An 18,682-nucleotide genomic window follows, 5' to 3' on the forward strand; every position below is an offset into this window, starting at 1 on the left:
AGGCTGGAGGGCCTTGTGGCTTCAGATACTGAGTGGTAGGCCACTGTCCTGAGCGGAAAAGGGCATTCCTGCTTTCACTGTCACTGGCAGGAACACTGTCCGCTTCCTACTGATTTATTTATGAGCCTGACATTAAACCTATACCTCTCCCCAGCTTGGCCACACTGCCTCCCTCTGTCTCTCCCAGTTCCTCAGCTCTAACTACAAACTATATTGGGAAAACAACACAGGCTGAAAATTAATGGAAAGTGAGCCACAACACAAAAACTGCAAAACACACACCAAGTATCCAAACACCTGGATTTAATCATCCTCTGCCCCAAGAAAAATAAACATTATCGTTTGGTTTTTCCAGCTCAGTTGATAAGAACAATAAAACACAGGCCGGCTTAATGCAGTGGCCACAGTTTAAGATAAATCACATTTTTCCCCAATTTAATCCCCAATTGTACCTGAAGAAAACTGTCCCATCGCCCTCATCCACACGAGCCAGACTGCTGGGACACAGCTCGAGCCAAGGAGGCAAGAGAACTTTCCACACTGAGGCCGATCCTGAAGAGCAGGCTGAAGAAGACCTGTTGACATGCTCTCCACGATACCACCCGCCAGAGAGAGATCACAGACTGCGAACCACAGCCGCAGGGACACAAGAGAGAAACGAAGGCGCTCCTCATCAGTCTTGTTGTTACAGAACTGGTCGACTTGGAATCACCAATCGGTTTAGGATTATGGGACACAACTGCTCAGGAGAGAACGGTACACCCGGACCATCACCGTCACAGTCGGCTAGCGACGTGATCCAGGGTCGGACTTTGGGATGTCTGGACCAGTACAGCCCTGCCCTGCCCGGCCAGTCCTCACTGCTGGGGCGTTTTGGGATTTGGAGGTGGGTGTCTGGAGCCACATACTGACCCACTCCGATGAAGCCAATTCCCTGGAATTCTTTGAAAAACAAAGATGGATGAGAGGGAAAGATCAACAAAAACTCCGACAAACCCATCGCCTATCAAGTTGAGCTTGACTGCCCAGGCGGCCTTCTCCTTTCTCCTGATCAGTCATTAAGAAGGCCTGATGAGTGTCGGCAATCTCCCGGATGGGAACGCATGTGGAATTGGAGGCTCCCATTCCAGGGAGACTCTCCCCTCGGCACTCTGTAGATGACAGCTTGAAACCCCTTCTTTAGGAATTAGCGGTTCCTAAAATCGACAAGCCCCAAACCCAATAGCTTGGTGTGTCATCCCCCCCGAAAGCCCACACAGCTCAGGATCTCGCTTGGGACACTGCAAGTGGAACGATGGGCATGGCCACCGGGGGGCGCTGTCACAGGAACGCAAATGATCCCCTTGTGAGCTCGAGCCCATTAGCGCCAGTGCTGTCGAGAAGCCCTGTCAGAATCAGCTACTGCGATAGCCCAGATGCTCCCTTCCAAGCTGTTGGCTAGAGGCTTTTTTTTCTTGCCTGGAGCCAGTGCGGTTCCTGGGAAACCCAACTGTAATTTGCGGCTGGAGAAAATGCACATACTTCTCTGCGTTCGAGGTGCCCCAGACCCAAGCGCAGAGGACGCGTCTGTCCGACACGCGAACACGAGGAGGATGCCGTAATCCCGTCCCGACCAAGGGGGTGTGAAATTTGCTCCTTCCATGACTGCGTGGTTAAAGCAGTACCACAAAGACAGAGCAATTCTGCATCTGGGAGCCTAACAGTAAACAGAAACGATCTTTCCGCCAATCCCAAAACCCATCCATTTCCTAACCGCTTCATCCAACTCAAGGGACCCGGAGCCTATCCCAGCAAGCAACAGGCGCCAAGCATAAACACCCTGGATGGGGCTCCAGTATACATTCCAATGCAAGAGGAAAGGGGGGAAAAAACAATTTGGCCATATAACAAACGCGTACAAACAGGGTGCTTGGAAAAGGCCTTGGTACTGCTCACCAAGTGTGATGACAACTGCGGAACACTGAAATTGCTATGGATAACAGTGGGGTTTTATCCTTGTTGGCAACACCAGGGTGCAAAGCACAGAGCACTATAGGGGCCGAGTATGGCCACGGTTCCTCTCCACGGCCTCTAGTGCCCACTGCCCTTGTCCATAGGCGCATGTTCCACATGGTCCAGCTCGCAAGTGGACTCGGCTTTGCTGCAGGACCACTACAGAAAGATACAGGCTGTGCCTCTTTCCCCAAGCCCCCCCCTCCCCTCACACAAAGCCCCACTCACTCGCTGTCAGACCCGGGAATTCAAAAGCGCTCCGGGATAAATCTCCCATGGGAAAACAAACCCCCAGGCCCCGCCCTGCCTGGCCCTCCGAGGGGGCAGGGTTCCCGGAGTGCCCCCTGCTGGATGCTTGCTTTTCCCGAGGATCTTCGGCACAAATCCGGGCCAAGAAGAAAGCGTAGCCTCTCCCATCGCGGATGTCAGCTCGTCCAGTTAAATACCGCTCCTGCTTATTCTTCGCCAGTTCGTTTGCAAACGCAAAGCCCTCCTGCCAGCTCCTAGGCCGAACAAGCCCTGAACAGCAGAAGCACTGACACCGAATATACAAACTGCACTTCCTGTACAGGGCCCCAATACTCACGTCTGCAACTGCAGATCACTCCTGCGTCAACTGGGTTACTTCCCATGCAAGTATCTCCGTTTTTGTGCCCCCGGTTCGATTCATGTCGCACCCCCTTCTTTCAATGGGGGGAGGCCCAGGAGGCTCCCGGACAGCAGAGACGCTCCGAGGGGGCACGCTGGCCCGGCGGGGGCAGGCTCCTCTCTCACTGGCGCCGCCCGTGGGCCGCGGGCGCCCGGTGTCCGTGTCTCCGCGGCTTATCCGAACTCTCCGATTTAAAACAAACAATCGTACACCTGGGCTTACAGAGATCGGTGGCAGGAAAAAAAAAAGTATCGGCACCCCCCTTTCTCCCGAAAAGCCACGTCCGATACCGAACTGGTGTTCAGGAGTCATTAGCGTCTTCATACCCATGACGTTCGCAGGAGATATTGCTTTCCAACCCTGAGGTTGTTCTTTGAGGACGTGACAGAAATAAAACAAGGGCTCCGAAAGCACTGATTTCCCTTTTCTGCGCTGTGCGACAGAGCAGGTTTCCATGTAAACTGAACGAAGAGGGAACAGAGGTGATCTTCCAGTGCGGGGAAGGAGAGCCAGGGGGGACCATGAAGACGGGATCAAATTCAAGTTCCTTACCCATCTGGGCACAAGCACCCCCATTCTCCATGCGGAGTATTACATACCTTCACCAGATCACACAGATCCGAGGACAGTAGCCTGACAGCTACCCAAGCCCATATCCCGACATTAGGGTCTCGTCGGGCACATCTGGGCCACGAGAGCAATCGGATTCTCTTCCGCAACTGTTTTGCAATTCTATCAGCAGGCTGGATAGGCTAGCAGACCAGATGATTGCATGTGCAGGGGAATCCCCATCATTTTATTACAGCAGGCACATTCAAACTAAGTATTAGGCTGCAGAGAATTTGCTATAATAAGCAGCTTGGGGCGATCGTGGCTGGGTATGACATCGGCTCCAGTCCCCCTCCCCAATTTGGACCCGGGACGACTTCCATTCCGAAGTCCGACTTAGGTGTTGCTGATTTAAAAAAACAACAAAAAAACAGTCTGCTTGAAAGCAATGCATAACGGGAGACCGGAGGTATCCGACAGCATCCCGTCGGTCCCGCAGGACAGGAGAGGGACTGGTGCCCCGTGTCCGGGAGAAGAAAAACAAATGAAATGCTGGAAACGAGGCAAGACTGGAATGGCGCTCTCTGATCCCGCTGCGTGGTTCCTGGGAAGTTGTGGGAGCCCTGCTGTCCTCAAGAACTTGTGGATTTCCAGCCCCTGTAACCCCCCTGCCCCCCCCCCCAACTCCAGTGTCAGTGTGTGCATAAACCCTCCTCCCCCCCCCCCCGCCATCTTCAGTCCTCCTCCTCTCCCTCCTGCTCCTGCAGTCTGTGCCTCCTGGCGTCCAGCAGCACCCCCTGTGGCGAGGCCCGGTGGACGGACAGCAGGCCCGTCAGCAGGGCGTAGCTCAGCATGGCGCCCAGCGCCACGAGGGCCGACAGCACCTGCTTGCGCCTCTTGTGCGGCTCGTGGTCGAAGTCGCTGCCGTCCGGGGTCTGGGGGGAAGAGGGCGCTCTGCGGGGCGGGCCGTCTACTGGGGTGGGGGGGAGAGAGACAAATTGCACCTCGAGTTAAAACGCCATCGGCAGGAAGCCACAGCAGGACAGTGCAAAGCATCGCTCAGAACCTTCGGAAAAGCCACGCTAAGTAAGACGAGGGATGAGGGACAGGAGACAGCACTGCTATTCATTCTTGTGCAGCGTGATCCCCAGATTCATTGATCACGCGTGAGAGAAATGATCGATCATCCATCGTTAACGCGAGCATGCAGGGTAGAAACGGAGAAGGTCACAGCAGGAGTCTAAAATAACAGTGCCGAGTGTTGAACGCAAACAATGAGCGGGAAATCTCCAGCTCGGAAAAGGAGGAAAAGGATTGAGAAGGGGGGGGGGGGGGTCGGCCGGCTCACCGCTGCCCTCGCTGGGGAAGTAGAGCTGCAGGATGCTGGTGCAGAACTGGCAGAGGTTGTCCAGGGACTGCAGGTGCTGCTGCAGCTTGCTGTTGGGCAGCTTGGCCTTCAGCAGGGGGGCCAGGTGTCCGAACACGTAGGCGTCCAGCGAGGAAGGCCTGGGAGGGAGACGCGCGGAGCCAGAGTTAGCGGGGCACGGGGGTCACGGAGAGGCCAGCAGACTGCTGGGGAACCAGCACATCACCCAGTTCCCGCGTGGCATGGACAGACAGGGCAGGGGCCAAGGGGTTCTGTTAATTAATTACTGATTTATACTTATGACTATTAAATTAATTGGATGCTGTTGAAGGTCTTAATCAGTTGCTTGTAAAACCTGCTGGAGCTGCCCATCCCTGCTATTCTGTACAATGCTGGTAAAAGACACACTGATACAGAGGCTGATTTGGTATGTACCATTTACTTATATGCAGGCCTCACCTCAAATTAGCACTGCCTGATGTCGCCCAGTAGGGGGCAGTACTGGCAAAGCATCACTATCGTAACACTGCACCCTAATACATGAGTAACGGCATGAAGCTCACCGCGGTCACAGATGCATAAAGTGGAGTGGATTCCAAAGACTGACATTCCCACAGCCCCTCCCAGACATCCGATTTCTTAACGTTTATGCGTTAATCATTAATTTTTTTCTCTAAATCTAGATTGTGCCATCTGTGCCATCGCCTGCTTTGGAGTCACGCGCGACCAAAACGACGGCCAGGCCCCGAGCCAGCCCCAGGCTGCCCGTGAACGCCTTCAATACTTCCAGCTCAGCACACGACTGGATCCATTAAGGAAACGAGAGTGGGGAGTGAAATAACCGCTGGGAGGGGGGGGCCTCCCCAGGCTGGGCGGCCCGGCGGCTCCCTCAGGGGGAGGAGTTTCGGAGCGGAACGGCGGCCTTGACTTACGAGTCCCCGAAGAAGAACTTGTGCTGCCCGAGGCGCTGAGAGAGGAGGGTCATGCACTCCAGGGCGTCGCGATACAGCTGGGCGGGCGGACAGACAGGACAGATGCACAGAGCGCGTTAGTGGACGCACAGAGGGGGTTGTTTTCAGGATGTATTTCCTGCATTTTATTTGGAGCGGGAATACTGGAATGCTACTGTTCTCATTCCAGAACGCTGACTTTTTGCCTCCTAAACATGTGCGCTGGTGAGGACACATGCGGAATTAAATGTTCTTTCATATAAATAAGCGAATAAGAGGCCATCTGGTCTTGTGATGTTCCTGCGGAAAAGGCCCAGCCTGTGCCACATGTCACAGTGGTCAGCATTGCCGTCTCGCAGCCCTGGGGCCCTGGGTTCAATTCCGGACCTGGGGTGCTGTCTGTGTGGAGTCTGCATGTTCTCCATGTGTTCACATGGGTTTCCTCCAGGTGCTCTGGTTTCCTCCCACAGTCCAAAGACACGCTGGTGGGTTAACTGGCTTCTGGGAAAAGTGGCCCTGGTGTGAGTGTGCGTGTCTGTTTGTCTGCCCTGTGACGGACTGGCATCCAGTCCAGGTTGTACCCTGCCGTGTGCCCGTAGAAAACGGACCTTGCATGATCCAAGAATAAGAAGTCGTTTTAACATCAATATGCTTCAAGTTTACACATTCGCAGGCAGGAAGGGGACACGAAGGGGAACTGTATAAAAAAACTGAGGACATGAGATTCCTCGATACACAAAGAGTGGTGGGGGTCAGGAACAAGCTACCCCTCCATGTTGTTGAAGCCGAAACCCTGATTTTCGGGAAACATCTGGAAGGGATCCTGGAACCCACTAGCAACTAGTAACCCAACGATCTAGATAGGCTTCTGATTTGTAACTTCTCTTGCATTCTCATCCCCCAGTGTCAGACTGGAGAACACGCTAAGAGCAGTGACAAACGAGAGGAGGCCACTCCAGCCTGTTTGCTAGTAGCCAGTAGATCCGAGGATGTCTTTTCCTGACGGATACCAGCAGAGGCCTGCTCCCTACAAACCCAATTTTTGTCACATCCCAAGCCCAACTCTTTCTTGCAGGGGGAGGGCGCGTGGCTGTGGTTGTGACGAGAGAGTTTGACTGCATGTGGCACTGAACTGCACCTTGCCACGGCCCTCCACAGGACTGAGATCCAGGGGAGGTGAAGAGACCTTTGGCTTTGGCACATCAGCCAGAGAGAGTCTACTCCTGTCGGTGGGAAAATACTTGCTTACACTTATACGGCGCTTTTCTGGACACTCCACTCACAGTGCTGTACAGGTCATGGGGATCCCCTCCAGCACCAGCAGTGTGCAGCCCCACCTGGATGATGCTCCAGTCTGCTCCCCACACACCAGCTCTCAGTGGGGAGGAGAGCAGAGTGACGAAGCCAGTTCAGAGATGGGGATTATTAGGAGGCCATGTCTGGTAAAGGGCAGGATTTGGCCAGGATGCCAGGGTTGCACCCAGTGCTTTGCAATGATGGTGCCCCCAAGATGGTACCAGCCCACGCAGTGTGGGTGCCCGGGATCCCCAGCCCCCAGGCTCTCACCTCCTTCTCGATCTCCTCGCCGGGCTCCAGCCCGCTGTCCCCCCTCACCAGCTGGAGGCGCTCCAGCTGCCGGGCGTGCATGCGATTGGGCAGGAAGAAGTTGAGCGGGAAGGGGATGTTCTCGGCGTACCAGCGGCGCGTCACGTCCACGTAGTTCTTCGAGTCGACCCACTGGGCGTAGATCTGACGACGGGCCGGACAGAGGACAGAGGTCAGGGCCACCGGCAGTGCCAGGGCACAGCGCAGGCGCGCTGGAGCTGCCGGATCGGACCGGATCGGGACCAGGACTCTAGCCATGTCGAATGTGACTTAGATTTGTAGCCCCAGTGAAGTCCCTCATGTAAAAATACAAAAGGAGTGTCCAACATGGGATTTAAACCCCAAAATTACTAGAGCTGTCATCCGTTCTCCACACTACTGCCTCCAGGACATCAGCACTGCCACACTGGAGCTCCAGTACTGCAGGAGTAATGAGCTACAGCTACAGGACACCAGCGCTGCTACACTAGAGCTACCGGACTGTAGATTAATGAGCTACAGCTACAGGACACCAGCGCTGCTACACTAGAGCTACCGGACTGTAGATTAATGAGCTACAGCTACAGGACACCAGCGCTGCTACACTAGAGCTACCGGACTGTAGATTAATGAGCTACAGCTACAGGACACCAGCGCTGCTACACTAGAGCTACAGGACTGTAGATTAATGAGCTACAGCTACAGGACACCAGCGCTGCTACACTAGAGCTACCGGACTGTAGATTAATGAGCTACAGCTACAGGACACCAGCGCTGCTACACTAGAGCTACCGGACTGTAGATTAATGAGCTACAGCTACAGGACACCAGCGCTGCTACACTAGAGCTACCGGACTGTAGATTAATGAGCTACAGCTACAGGACACCAGCGCTGCTACACTAGAGCTACCGGACTGTAGATTAATGAGCTACAGCTACAGGACACCAGCGCTGCTACACTAGAGCTACCGGACTGTAGATTAATGAGCTACAGCTACAGGACACCAGCGCTGCTACACTAGAGCTACCGGACTGTAGATTAATGAGCTACAGCTACAGGACACCAGCGCTGCTACACTAGAGCTACCGGACTGTAGATTAATGAGCTACAGCTACAGGACACCAGCGCTGCTACACTAGAGCTACCGGACTGTAGATTAATGAGCTACAGCTACAGGACACCAGCGCTGCTACACTAGAGCTACCGGACTGTAGATTAATGAGCTACAGCTACAGGACACCAGCGCTGCTACACTAGAGCTACAGGACTGTAGATTAATGAGCTACAGCTACAGGACACCAGCGCTGCTACACTAGAGCTACCGGACTGTAGATTAATGAGCTACAGCTACAGGACACCAGCGCTGCTACACTAGAGCTACCGGACTGTAGATTAATGAGCTACAGCTACAGGACACCAGCGCTGCTACACTAGAGCTACCGGACTGTAGATTAATGAGCTACAGCTACAGGACACCAGCGCTGCTACACTAGAGCTACCGGACTGTAGATTAATGAGCTACAGCTACAGGACACCAGCGCTGCTACACTAGAGCTACCGGACTGTAGATTAATGAGCTACAGCTACAGGACACCAGCGCTGCTACACTAGAGCTACCGGACTGTAGATTAATGAGCTACAGCTACAGGACACCAGCGCTGCTACACTAGAGCTACAGGACTGTAGATTAATGAGCTCCAGCTACAGGACACCAGCGCTGCTACACTAGAGCTACAGGACTGTAGATTAATGAGCTACAGCTACAGGACACCAGCGCTGCTACACTAGAGCTACCGGACTGTAGATTAATGAGCTACAGCTACAGGACACCAGCGCTGCTACACTAGAGCTACAGGACTGTAGATTAATGAGCTACAGCTACAGGACACCAGCGCTGCTACACTAGAGCTACAGGACTGTAGATTAATGAGCTCCAGCTACAGGACACCAGCGCTGCTACACTAGAGCTACAGGACTGTAGATTAATGAGCTACAGCTACAGGACACCAGCGCTGCTACACTAGAGCTACCGGACTGTAGATTAATGAGCTACAGCTACAGGACACCAGCGCTGCTACACTAGAGCTACCGGACTGTAGATTAATGAGCTACAGCTACAGGACACCAGCGCTGCTACACTAGAGCTACCGGACTGTAGATTAATGAGCTACAGCTACAGGACACCAGCGCTGCTACACTAGAGCTACCGGACTGTAGATTAATGAGCTACAGCTACAGGACACCAGCGCTGCTACACTAGAGCTACCGGACTGTAGATTAATGAGCTACAGCTACAGGACACCAGCGCTGCTACACTAGAGCTACCGGACTGTAGATTAATGAGCTACAGCTACAGGACACCAGCGCTGCTACACTAGAGCTACCAGGACTGTAGATTAATGAGCTACAGCTACAGGACACCAGCGCTGCTACACTAGAGCTACCGGACTGTAGATTAATGAGCTACAGCTACAGGACACCAGCGCTGCTACACTAGAGCTACCGGACTGTAGATTAATGAGCTACAGCTACAGGACACCAGCGCTGCTACACTAGAGCTACCGGACTGTAGATTAATGAGCTACAGCTACAGGACACCAGCGCTGCTACACTAGAGCTACCGGACTGTAGATTAATGAGCTACAGCTACAGGACACCAGCGCTGCTACACTAGAGCTACCGGACTGTAGATTAATGAGCTACAGCTACAGGACACCAGCGCTGCTACACTAGAGCTACCGGACTGTAGATTAATGAGCTCCAGCTACAGGACACCAGCGCTGCTACACTAGAGCTACCGGACTGTAGATTAATGAGCTACAGCTACAGGACACCAGCGCTGCTACACTAGAGCTACCGGACTGTAGATTAATGAGCTACAGCTACAGGACACCAGCGCTGCTACACTAGAGCTACCGGACTGTAGATTAATGAGCTACAGCTACAGGACACCAGCGCTGCTACACTAGAGCTACAGGACTGTAGATTAATGAGCTCCAGCTACAGGACACCAGCGCTGCTACACTAGAGCTACAGGACTGTAGATTAATGAGCTACAGCTACAGGACACCAGCGCTGCTACACTAGAGCTACAGGACTGTAGATTAATGAGCTACAGCTACAGGACACCAGCGCTGCTACACTAGAGCTACCGGACTGTAGATTAATGAGCTACAGCTACAGGACACCAGCGCTGCTACACTAGAGCTACAGGACTGTAGATTAATGAGCTACAGCTACAGGACACCAGCGCTGCTACACTAGAGCTACAGGACTGTAGATTAATGAGCTACAGCTACAGGACACCAGCGCTGCTACACTAGAGCTACCGGACTGTAGATTAATGAGCTACAGCTACAGGACACCAGCGCTGCTACACTAGAGCTACCGGACTGTAGATTAATGAGCTACAGCTACAGGACACCAGCGCTGCTACACTAGAGCTACAGGACTGTAGATTAATGAGCTCCAGCTACAGGACACCAGCGCTGCTACACTAGAGCTACCGGACTGTAGATTAATGAGCTACAGCTACAGGACACCAGCGCTGCTACACTAGAGCTACAGGACTGTAGATTAATGAGCTACAGCTACAGGACACCAGCGCTGCTACACTAGAGCTACAGGACTGTAGATTAATGAGCTACAGCTACAGGACACCAGCGCTGCTACACTAGAGCTACCGGACTGTAGATTAATGAGCTACAGCTACAGGACACCAGCGCTGCTACACTAGAGCTACCGGACTGTAGATTAATGAGCTACAGCTACAGGACACCAGCGCTGCTACACTAGAGCTACAGGACTGTAGATTAATGAGCTACAGCTACAGGACACCAGCGCTGCTACACTAGAGCTACCGGACTGTAGATTAATGAGCTACAGCTACAGGACACCAGCGCTGCTACACTAGAGCTACCGGACTGTAGATTAATGAGCTACAGCTACAGGACACCAGCGCTGCTACACTAGAGCTACCGGACTGTAGATTAATGAGCTACAGCTACAGGACACCAGCGCTGCTACACTAGAGCTACCGGACTGTAGATTAATGAGCTACAGCTACAGGACACCAGCGCTGCTACACTAGAGCTACCGGACTGTAGATTAATGAGCTACAGCTACAGGACACCAGCGCTGCTACACTAGAGCTACCGGACTGTAGATTAATGAGCTACAGCTACAGGACACCAGCGCTGCTACACTAGAGCTACCGGACTGTAGATTAATGAGCTACAGCTACAGGACACCAGCGCTGCTACACTAGAGCTACCGGACTGTAGATTAATGAGCTACAGCTACAGGACACCAGCGCTGCTACACTAGAGCTACCGGACTGTAGATTAATGAGCTACAGCTACAGGACACCAGCGCTGCTACACTAGAGCTACCGGACTGTAGATTAATGAGCTACAGCTACAGGACACCAGCGCTGCTACACTAGAGCTACCGGACTGTAGATTAATGAGCTACAGCTACAGGACACCAGCGCTGCTACACTAGAGCTACCGGACTGTAGATTAATGAGCTACAGCTACAGGACACCAGCGCTGCTACACTAGAGCTACCGGACTGTAGATTAATGAGCTACAGCTACAGGACACCAGCGCTGCTACACTAGAGCTACCGGACTGTAGATTAATGAGCTACAGCTACAGGACACCAGCGCTGCTACACTAGAGCTACCGGACTGTAGATTAATGAGCTACAGCTACAGGACACCAGCGCTGCTACACTAGAGCTACCGGACTGTAGATTAATGAGCTCCAGCTACAGGACACCAGCGCTGCTACACTAGAGCTACCGGACTGTAGATTAATGAGCTACAGCTACAGGACACCAGCGCTGCTACACTAGAGCTACCGGACTGTAGATTAATGAGCTTCCAGCTACAGGACACCAGCGCTGCTACACTAGAGCTACCGGACTGTAGATTAATGAGCTACAGCTACAGGACACCAGCGCTGCTACACTAGAGCTACCGGACTGTAGATTAATGAGCTCCAGCTACAGGACACCAGCGCTGCTACACTAGAGCTACCGGACTGTAGATTAATGAGCTACAGCTACAGGACACCAGCGCTGCTACACTAGAGCTACCGGACTGTAGATTAATGAGCTACAGCTACAGGACACCAGCGCTGCTACACTAGAGCTACCGGACTGTAGATTAATGAGCTACAGCTACAGGACACCAGCGCTGCTACACTAGAGCTACCGGACTGTAGATTAATGAGCTACAGCTACAGGACACCAGCGCTGCTACACTAGAGCTACCGGACTGTAGATTAATGAGCTCCAGCTACAGGACACCAGCGCTGCTACACTAGAGCTACAGGACTGTAGATTAATGAGCTACAGCTACAGGACACCAGCGCTGCTACACTAGAGCTACCGGACTGTAGATTAATGAGCTACAGCTACAGGACACCAGCGCTGCTACACTAGAGCTACCGGACTGTAGATTAATGAGCTACAGCTACAGGACACCAGCGCTGCTACACTAGAGCTACCGGACTGTAGATTAATGAGCTCCAGCTACAGGACACCAGCGCTGCTACACTAGAGCTACCGGACTGTAGATTAATGAGCTACAGCTACAGGACACCAGCGCTGCTACACTAGAGCTACCGGACTGTAGATGAATGAGCTACAGCTACAGGACACCAGCGCTGCTACACTAGAGCTACCGGACTGTAGATTAATGAGCTACAGCTACAGGACACCAGCGCTGCTACACTAGAGCTACCGGACTGTAGATTAATGAGCTCCAGCTACAGGACACCAGCGCTGCTACACTAGAGCTACAGGACTGTAGATTAATGAGCTACAGCTACAGGACACCAGCGCTGCTACACTAGAGCTACCGGACTGTAGATTAATGAGCTACAGCTACAGGACACCAGCGCTGCTACACTAGAGCTACCGGACTGTAGATTAATGAGCTACAGCTACAGGACACCAGCGCTGCTACACTAGAGCTACCGGACTGTAGATTAATGAGCTACAGCTACAGGACACCAGCGCTGCTACACTAGAGCTACCGGACTGTAGATTAATGAGCTACAGCTACAGGACACCAGCGCTGCTACACTAGAGCTACAGGACTGTAGATTAATGAGCTACAGCTACAGGACACCAGCGCTGCTACACTAGAGCTACCGGACTGTAGATTAATGAGCTACAGCTACAGGACACCAGCGCTGCTACACTAGAGCTACCGGACTGTAGATTAATGAGCTACAGCTACAGGACACCAGCGCTGCTACACTAGAGCTACCGGACTGTAGATTAATGAGCTACAGCTACAGGACACCAGCGCTGCTACACTAGAGCTACCGGACTGTAGATTAATGAGCTACAGCTACAGGACACCAGCGCTGCTACACTAGAGCTACCGGACTGTAGATTAATGAGCTACAGCTACAGGACACCAGCGCTGCTACACTAGAGCTACCGGACTGTAGATTAATGAGCTACAGCTACAGGACACCAGCGCTGCTACACTAGAGCTACCGGACTGTAGATTAATGAGCTACAGCTACAGGGACACCAGCGCTGCTACACTAGAGCTACCGGACTGTAGATTAATGAGCTACAGCTACAGGACACCAGCGCTGCTACACTAGAGCTACCGGACTGTAGATTAATGAGCTACAGCTACAGGACACCAGCGCTGCTACACTAGAGCTACCGGACTGTAGATTAATGAGCTACAGCTACAGGACACCAGCGCTGCTACACTAGAGCTACCGGACTGTAGATTAATGAGCTACAGCTACAGGGACACCAGCGCTGCTACACTAGAGCTACAGGACTGTAGATTAATGAGCTACAGCTACAGGACACCAGCGCTGCTACACTAGAGCTACCGGACTGTAGATTAATGAGCTCCAGCTACAGGACACCAGCGCTGCTACACTAGAGCTACCGGACTGTAGATTAATGAGCTCCAGCTACAGGACACCAGCGCTGCTACACTAGAGCTACCGGACTGTAGATTAATGAGCTACAGCTACAGGACACCAGCGCTGCTACACTAGAGCTACCGGACTGTAGATTAATGAGCTACAGCTACAGGACACCAGCGCTGCTACACTAGAGCTACAGGACTGTAGATTAATGAGCTACAGCTACAGGACACCAGCGCTGCTACACTAGAGCTACCGGACTGTAGATTAATGAGCTACAGCTACAGGACACCAGCGCTGCTACACTAGAGCTACCGGACTGTAGATTAATGAGCTACAGCTACAGGACACCAGCGCTGCTACACTAGAGCTACCGGACTGTAGATTAATGAGCTCCAGCTACAGGACACCAGCGCTGCTACACTAGAGCTACCGGACTGTAGATTAATGAGTCTACAGCTACAGGACACCAGCGCTGCTACACTAGAGCTACCGGACTGTAGATTAATGAGCTACAGCTACAGGACACCAGCGCTGCTACACTAGAGCTACCGGACTGTAGATTAATGAGCTACAGCTACAGGACACCAGCGCTGCTACACTAGAGCTACCGGACTGTAGATTAATGAGCTACAGCTACAGGACACCAGCGCTGCTACACTAGAGCTACCGGACTGTAGATTAATGAGCTACAGCTACAGGACACCAGCGCTGCTACACTAGAGCTACCGGACTGTAGATTAATGAGCTACAGCTACAGGACACCAGCGCTGCTACACTAGAGCTACCGGACTGTAGATTAATGAGCTACAGCTACAGGACACCAGCGCTGCTACACTAGAGCTACCGGACTGTAGATTAATGAGCTACAGCTACAGGACACCAGCGCTGCTACACTAGAGCTACCGGACTGTAGATTAATGAGCTACAGCTACAGGACACCAGCGCTGCTACACTAGAGCTACCGGACTGTAGATTAATGAGCTACAGCTACAGGACACCAGCGCTGCTACACTAGAGCTACCGGACTGTAGATTAATGAGCTCCAGCTACAGGACACCAGCGCTGCTACACTAGAGCTACCGGACTGTAGATTAATGAGCTACAGCTACAGGACACCAGCGCTGCTACACTAGAGCTACAGGACTGTAGATTAATGAGCTACAGCTACAGGACACCAGCGCTGCTACACTAGAGCTACCGGACTGTAGATTAATGAGCTACAGCTACAGGACACCAGCGCTGCTACACTAGAGCTACCGGACTGTAGATTAATGAGCTACAGCTACAGGACACCAGCGCTGCTACACTAGAGCTACCGGACTGTAGATTAATGAGTTACAGCTACAGGACACCAGCGCTGCTACACTAGAGCTACCGGACTGTAGATGAATGAGCTACAGCTACAGGACACCAGCGCTGCTACACTAGAGCTACCGGACTGTAGATTAATGAGCTACAGCTACAGGACACCAGCGCTGCTACACTAGAGCTACCGGACTGTAGATTAATGAGCTCCAGCTACAGGACACCAGCGCTGCTACACTAGAGCTACAGGACTGTAGATTAATGAGCTACAGCTACAGGACACCAGCGCTGCTACACTAGAGCTACCGGACTGTAGATTAATGAGCTACAGCTACAGGACACCAGCGCTGCTACACTAGAGCTACCGGACTGTAGATTAATGAGCTCCAGCTACAGGACACCAGCGCTGCTACACTAGAGCTACCGGACTGTAGATTAATGAGCTACAGCTACAGGACACCAGCGCTGCTACACTAGAGCTACCGGACTGTAGATTAATGAGCTACAGCTACAGGACACCAGCGCTGCTACACTAGAGCTACAGGACTGTAGATTAATGAGCTACAGCTACAGGACACCAGCGCTGCTACACTAGAGCTACCGGACTGTAGATTAATGAGCTACAGCTACAGGACACCAGCGCTGCTACACTAGAGCTACCGGACTGTAGATTAATGAGCTACAGCTACAGGACACCAGCGCTGCTACACTAGAGCTACCGGACTGTAGATTAATGAGCTACAGCTACAGGACACCAGCGCTGCTACACTAGAGCTACCGGACTGTAGATTAATGAGCTACAGCTACAGGACACCAGCGCTGCTACACTAGAGCTACCGGACTGTAGATTAATGAGCTACAGCTACAGGACACCAGCGCTGCTACACTAGAGCTACCGGACTGTAGATTAATGAGCTCCAGCTACAGGACACCAGCGCTGCTACACTAGAGCTACCGGACTGTAGATTAATGAGCTACAGCTACAGGACACCAGCGCTGCTACACTAGAGCTACCGGACTGTAGATTAATGAGCTCCAGCTACAGGACACCAGCGCTGCTACACTAGAGCTACCGGACTGTAGATTAATGAGCTCCAGCTACAGGACACCAGCGCTGCTACACTAGAGCTACCGGACTGTAGATTAATGAGCTACAGCTACAGGACACCAGCGCTGCTACACTAGAGCTACAGGACTGTAGATTAATGAGCTACAGCTACAGGACACCAGCGCTGCTACACTAGAGCTACAGGACTGTAGATTAATGAGCTCCAGCTACAGGACACCAGCGCTGCTACACTAGAGCTACCGGACTGTAGATTAATGAGCTACAGCTACAGGACACCAGCGCTGCTACACTAGAGCTACCGGACTGTAGATTAATGAGCTCCAGCTACAGGACACCAGCGCTGCTACACTAGAGCTACCGGACTGTAGATTAATGAGCTACAGCTACAGGACACCAGCGCTGCTACACTAGAGCTACCGGACTGTAGATTAATGAGCTACAGCTACAGGACACCAGCGCTGCTACACTAGAGCTACAGGACTGTAGATTAATGAGCTACAGCTACAGGACACCAGCGCTGCTACACTAGAGCTACCGGACTGTAGATTAATGAGCTACAGCTACAGGACACCAGCGCTGCTACACTAGAGCTACCGGACTGTAGATTAATGAGCTACAGCTACAGGACACCAGCGCTGCTACACTAGAGCTACCGGACTGTAGATTAATGAGCTACAGCTACAGGACACCAGCGCTGCTACACTAGAGCTACCGGACTGTAGATTAATGAGTTACAGCTACAGGACACCAGCGCTGCTACACTAGAGCTACCGGACTGTAGATTAATGAGCTACAGCTACAGGACACCAGCGCTGCTACACTAGAGCTACCGGACTGTAGATTAATGAGCTACAGCTACAGGACACCAGCGCTGCTACACTAGAGCTACCGGACTGTAGATTAATGAGCTACAGCTACAGGACACCAGCGCTGCTACACTAGAGCTACCGGACTGTAGATTAATGAGCTCCAGCTACAGGACACCAGCGCTGCTACACTAGAGCTACCGGACTGTAGATTAATGAGCTACAGCTACAGGACACCAGCGCTGCTACACTAGAGCTACCGGACTGTAGATTTAATGAGCTTACAGCTACAGGACACCAGCGCTGCTACACTAGAGCTACCGGACTGTAGATTAATGAGCTCCAGCTACAGGACACCAGCGCTGCTACACTAGAGCTACCGGACTGTAGATTAATGAGCTACAGCTACAGGACACCAGCGCTGCTACACTAGAGCTACCGGACTGTAGATTAATGAGCTACAGCTACAGGACACCAGCGCTGCTACACTAGAGCTACCGGACTGTAGATTAATGAGCTACAGCTACAGGACACCAGCGCTGCTACACTAGAGCTACCGGACTGTAGATGAATGAGCTACAGCTACAGGACACCAGCGCTGCTACACTAGAGCTACCGGACTGTAGATTAATGAGCTACAGCTACAGGACACCAGCGCTGCTACACTAGAGCTACCGGACTGTAGATTAATGAGCTCCAGCTACAGGACACCAGCGCTGCTACACTAGAGCTACCGGACTGTAGATTAATGAGCTACAGCTACAGGACACCAGCGCTGCTACACTAGAGCTACCGGACTGTAGATTAATGAGCTACAGCTACAGGACACCAGCGCTGCTACACTAGAGCTACCGGACTGTAGATTAATGAGCTACAGCTACAGGACACCAGCGCTGCTACACTAGAGCTACCGGACTGTAGATTAATGAGCTACAGCTACAGGACACCAGCGCTGCTACACTAGAGCTACAGGACTGTAGATTAATGAGCTACAGCTACAGGACACCAGCGCTGCTACACTAGAGCTACCGACTGTAGATGAATGAGCTACAGCTACAGGACACCAGCGCTGCTACACTAGAGCTACCGGACTGTAGATTAATGAGCTACAGCTACAGGACACCAGCGCTGCTACACTAGAGCTACAGGACTGTAGATTAATGAGCTACAGCTACAGGACACCAGCGCTGCTACACTAGAGCTACAGGACTGTAGATGAATGAGCTCCAGCTACAGGACACCAGCGCTGCTACACTAGAGCTACCGGACTGTAGATTAATGAGCTACAGCTACAGGACACCAGCGCTGCTACACTAGAGCTACACGGACTGTAGATTAATGAGCTACAGCTACAGGACACCAGCGCTGCTACACTAGAGCTACAGGACTGTAGATTAATGAGCTACAGCTACAGGACACCAGCGCTGCTACACTAGAGCTACCGGACTGTAGATTAATGAGCTTACAGCTACAGGACACCAGCGCTGCTAACACTAG

At 52.4% G+C, this 18,682-nt stretch overlaps 1 protein-coding gene across 2 annotated transcripts; it reads right to left on the reverse strand.

Annotated features, from left to right (window-relative positions):
• Positions 1–286: 286 nt before the first annotated feature.
• On the reverse strand, positions 287–7,467 carry mtx1a (metaxin 1a). Of its 2 annotated transcripts, none has more exons than XM_088905773.1 (4): positions 7,073–7,467; positions 5,489–5,565; positions 4,539–4,696; positions 287–4,160 (listed from the first exon to the last, which is right to left on the reverse strand). In XM_088905773.1, the coding sequence occupies exons 1-4, from the start codon at positions 7,367–7,369 to the stop codon at positions 3,925–3,927; spliced, it is 768 nt and encodes a 255-aa protein (XP_088761899.1). In that variant the 5' UTR covers positions 7,370–7,467; the 3' UTR covers positions 287–3,924. The 2 variants fall into 2 exon arrangements, with proteins under 2 accessions (XP_088761899.1, XP_088761898.1); XM_088905772.1 differs by having other exon boundaries at positions 287–4,163; positions 7,073–7,407.
• Positions 7,468–18,682: the final 11,215 nt, after the last annotated feature.

This window comes from Atractosteus spatula, chromosome 25, assembly GCF_055471065.1.
Source record: "Atractosteus spatula isolate fAtrSpa1 chromosome 25, fAtrSpa1.hap1, whole genome shotgun sequence".
NCBI classification, from domain to species: domain Eukaryota; kingdom Metazoa; phylum Chordata; class Actinopteri; order Semionotiformes; family Lepisosteidae; genus Atractosteus; species Atractosteus spatula.

Coding starts and splice junctions, on each gene's coding strand:
- mtx1a (XM_088905772.1), bottom strand. CDS start 7,369: ATGGCTAGAGTCCTGGTCCCGATCCGGTCCGATCCGGCAGCTCCAGCG. Junction 5,566..7,072: donor GCGAGGAGATCGAGAAGGAG/GTGAGAGCCTGG, acceptor CCGCCCGCCCAG/CTGTATCGCGACGCCCTGGA. Junction 4,697..5,488: donor AAGTTCTTCTTCGGGGACTC/GTAAGTCAAGGC, acceptor TCTCCCTCCCAG/GCCTTCCTCGCTGGACGCCT.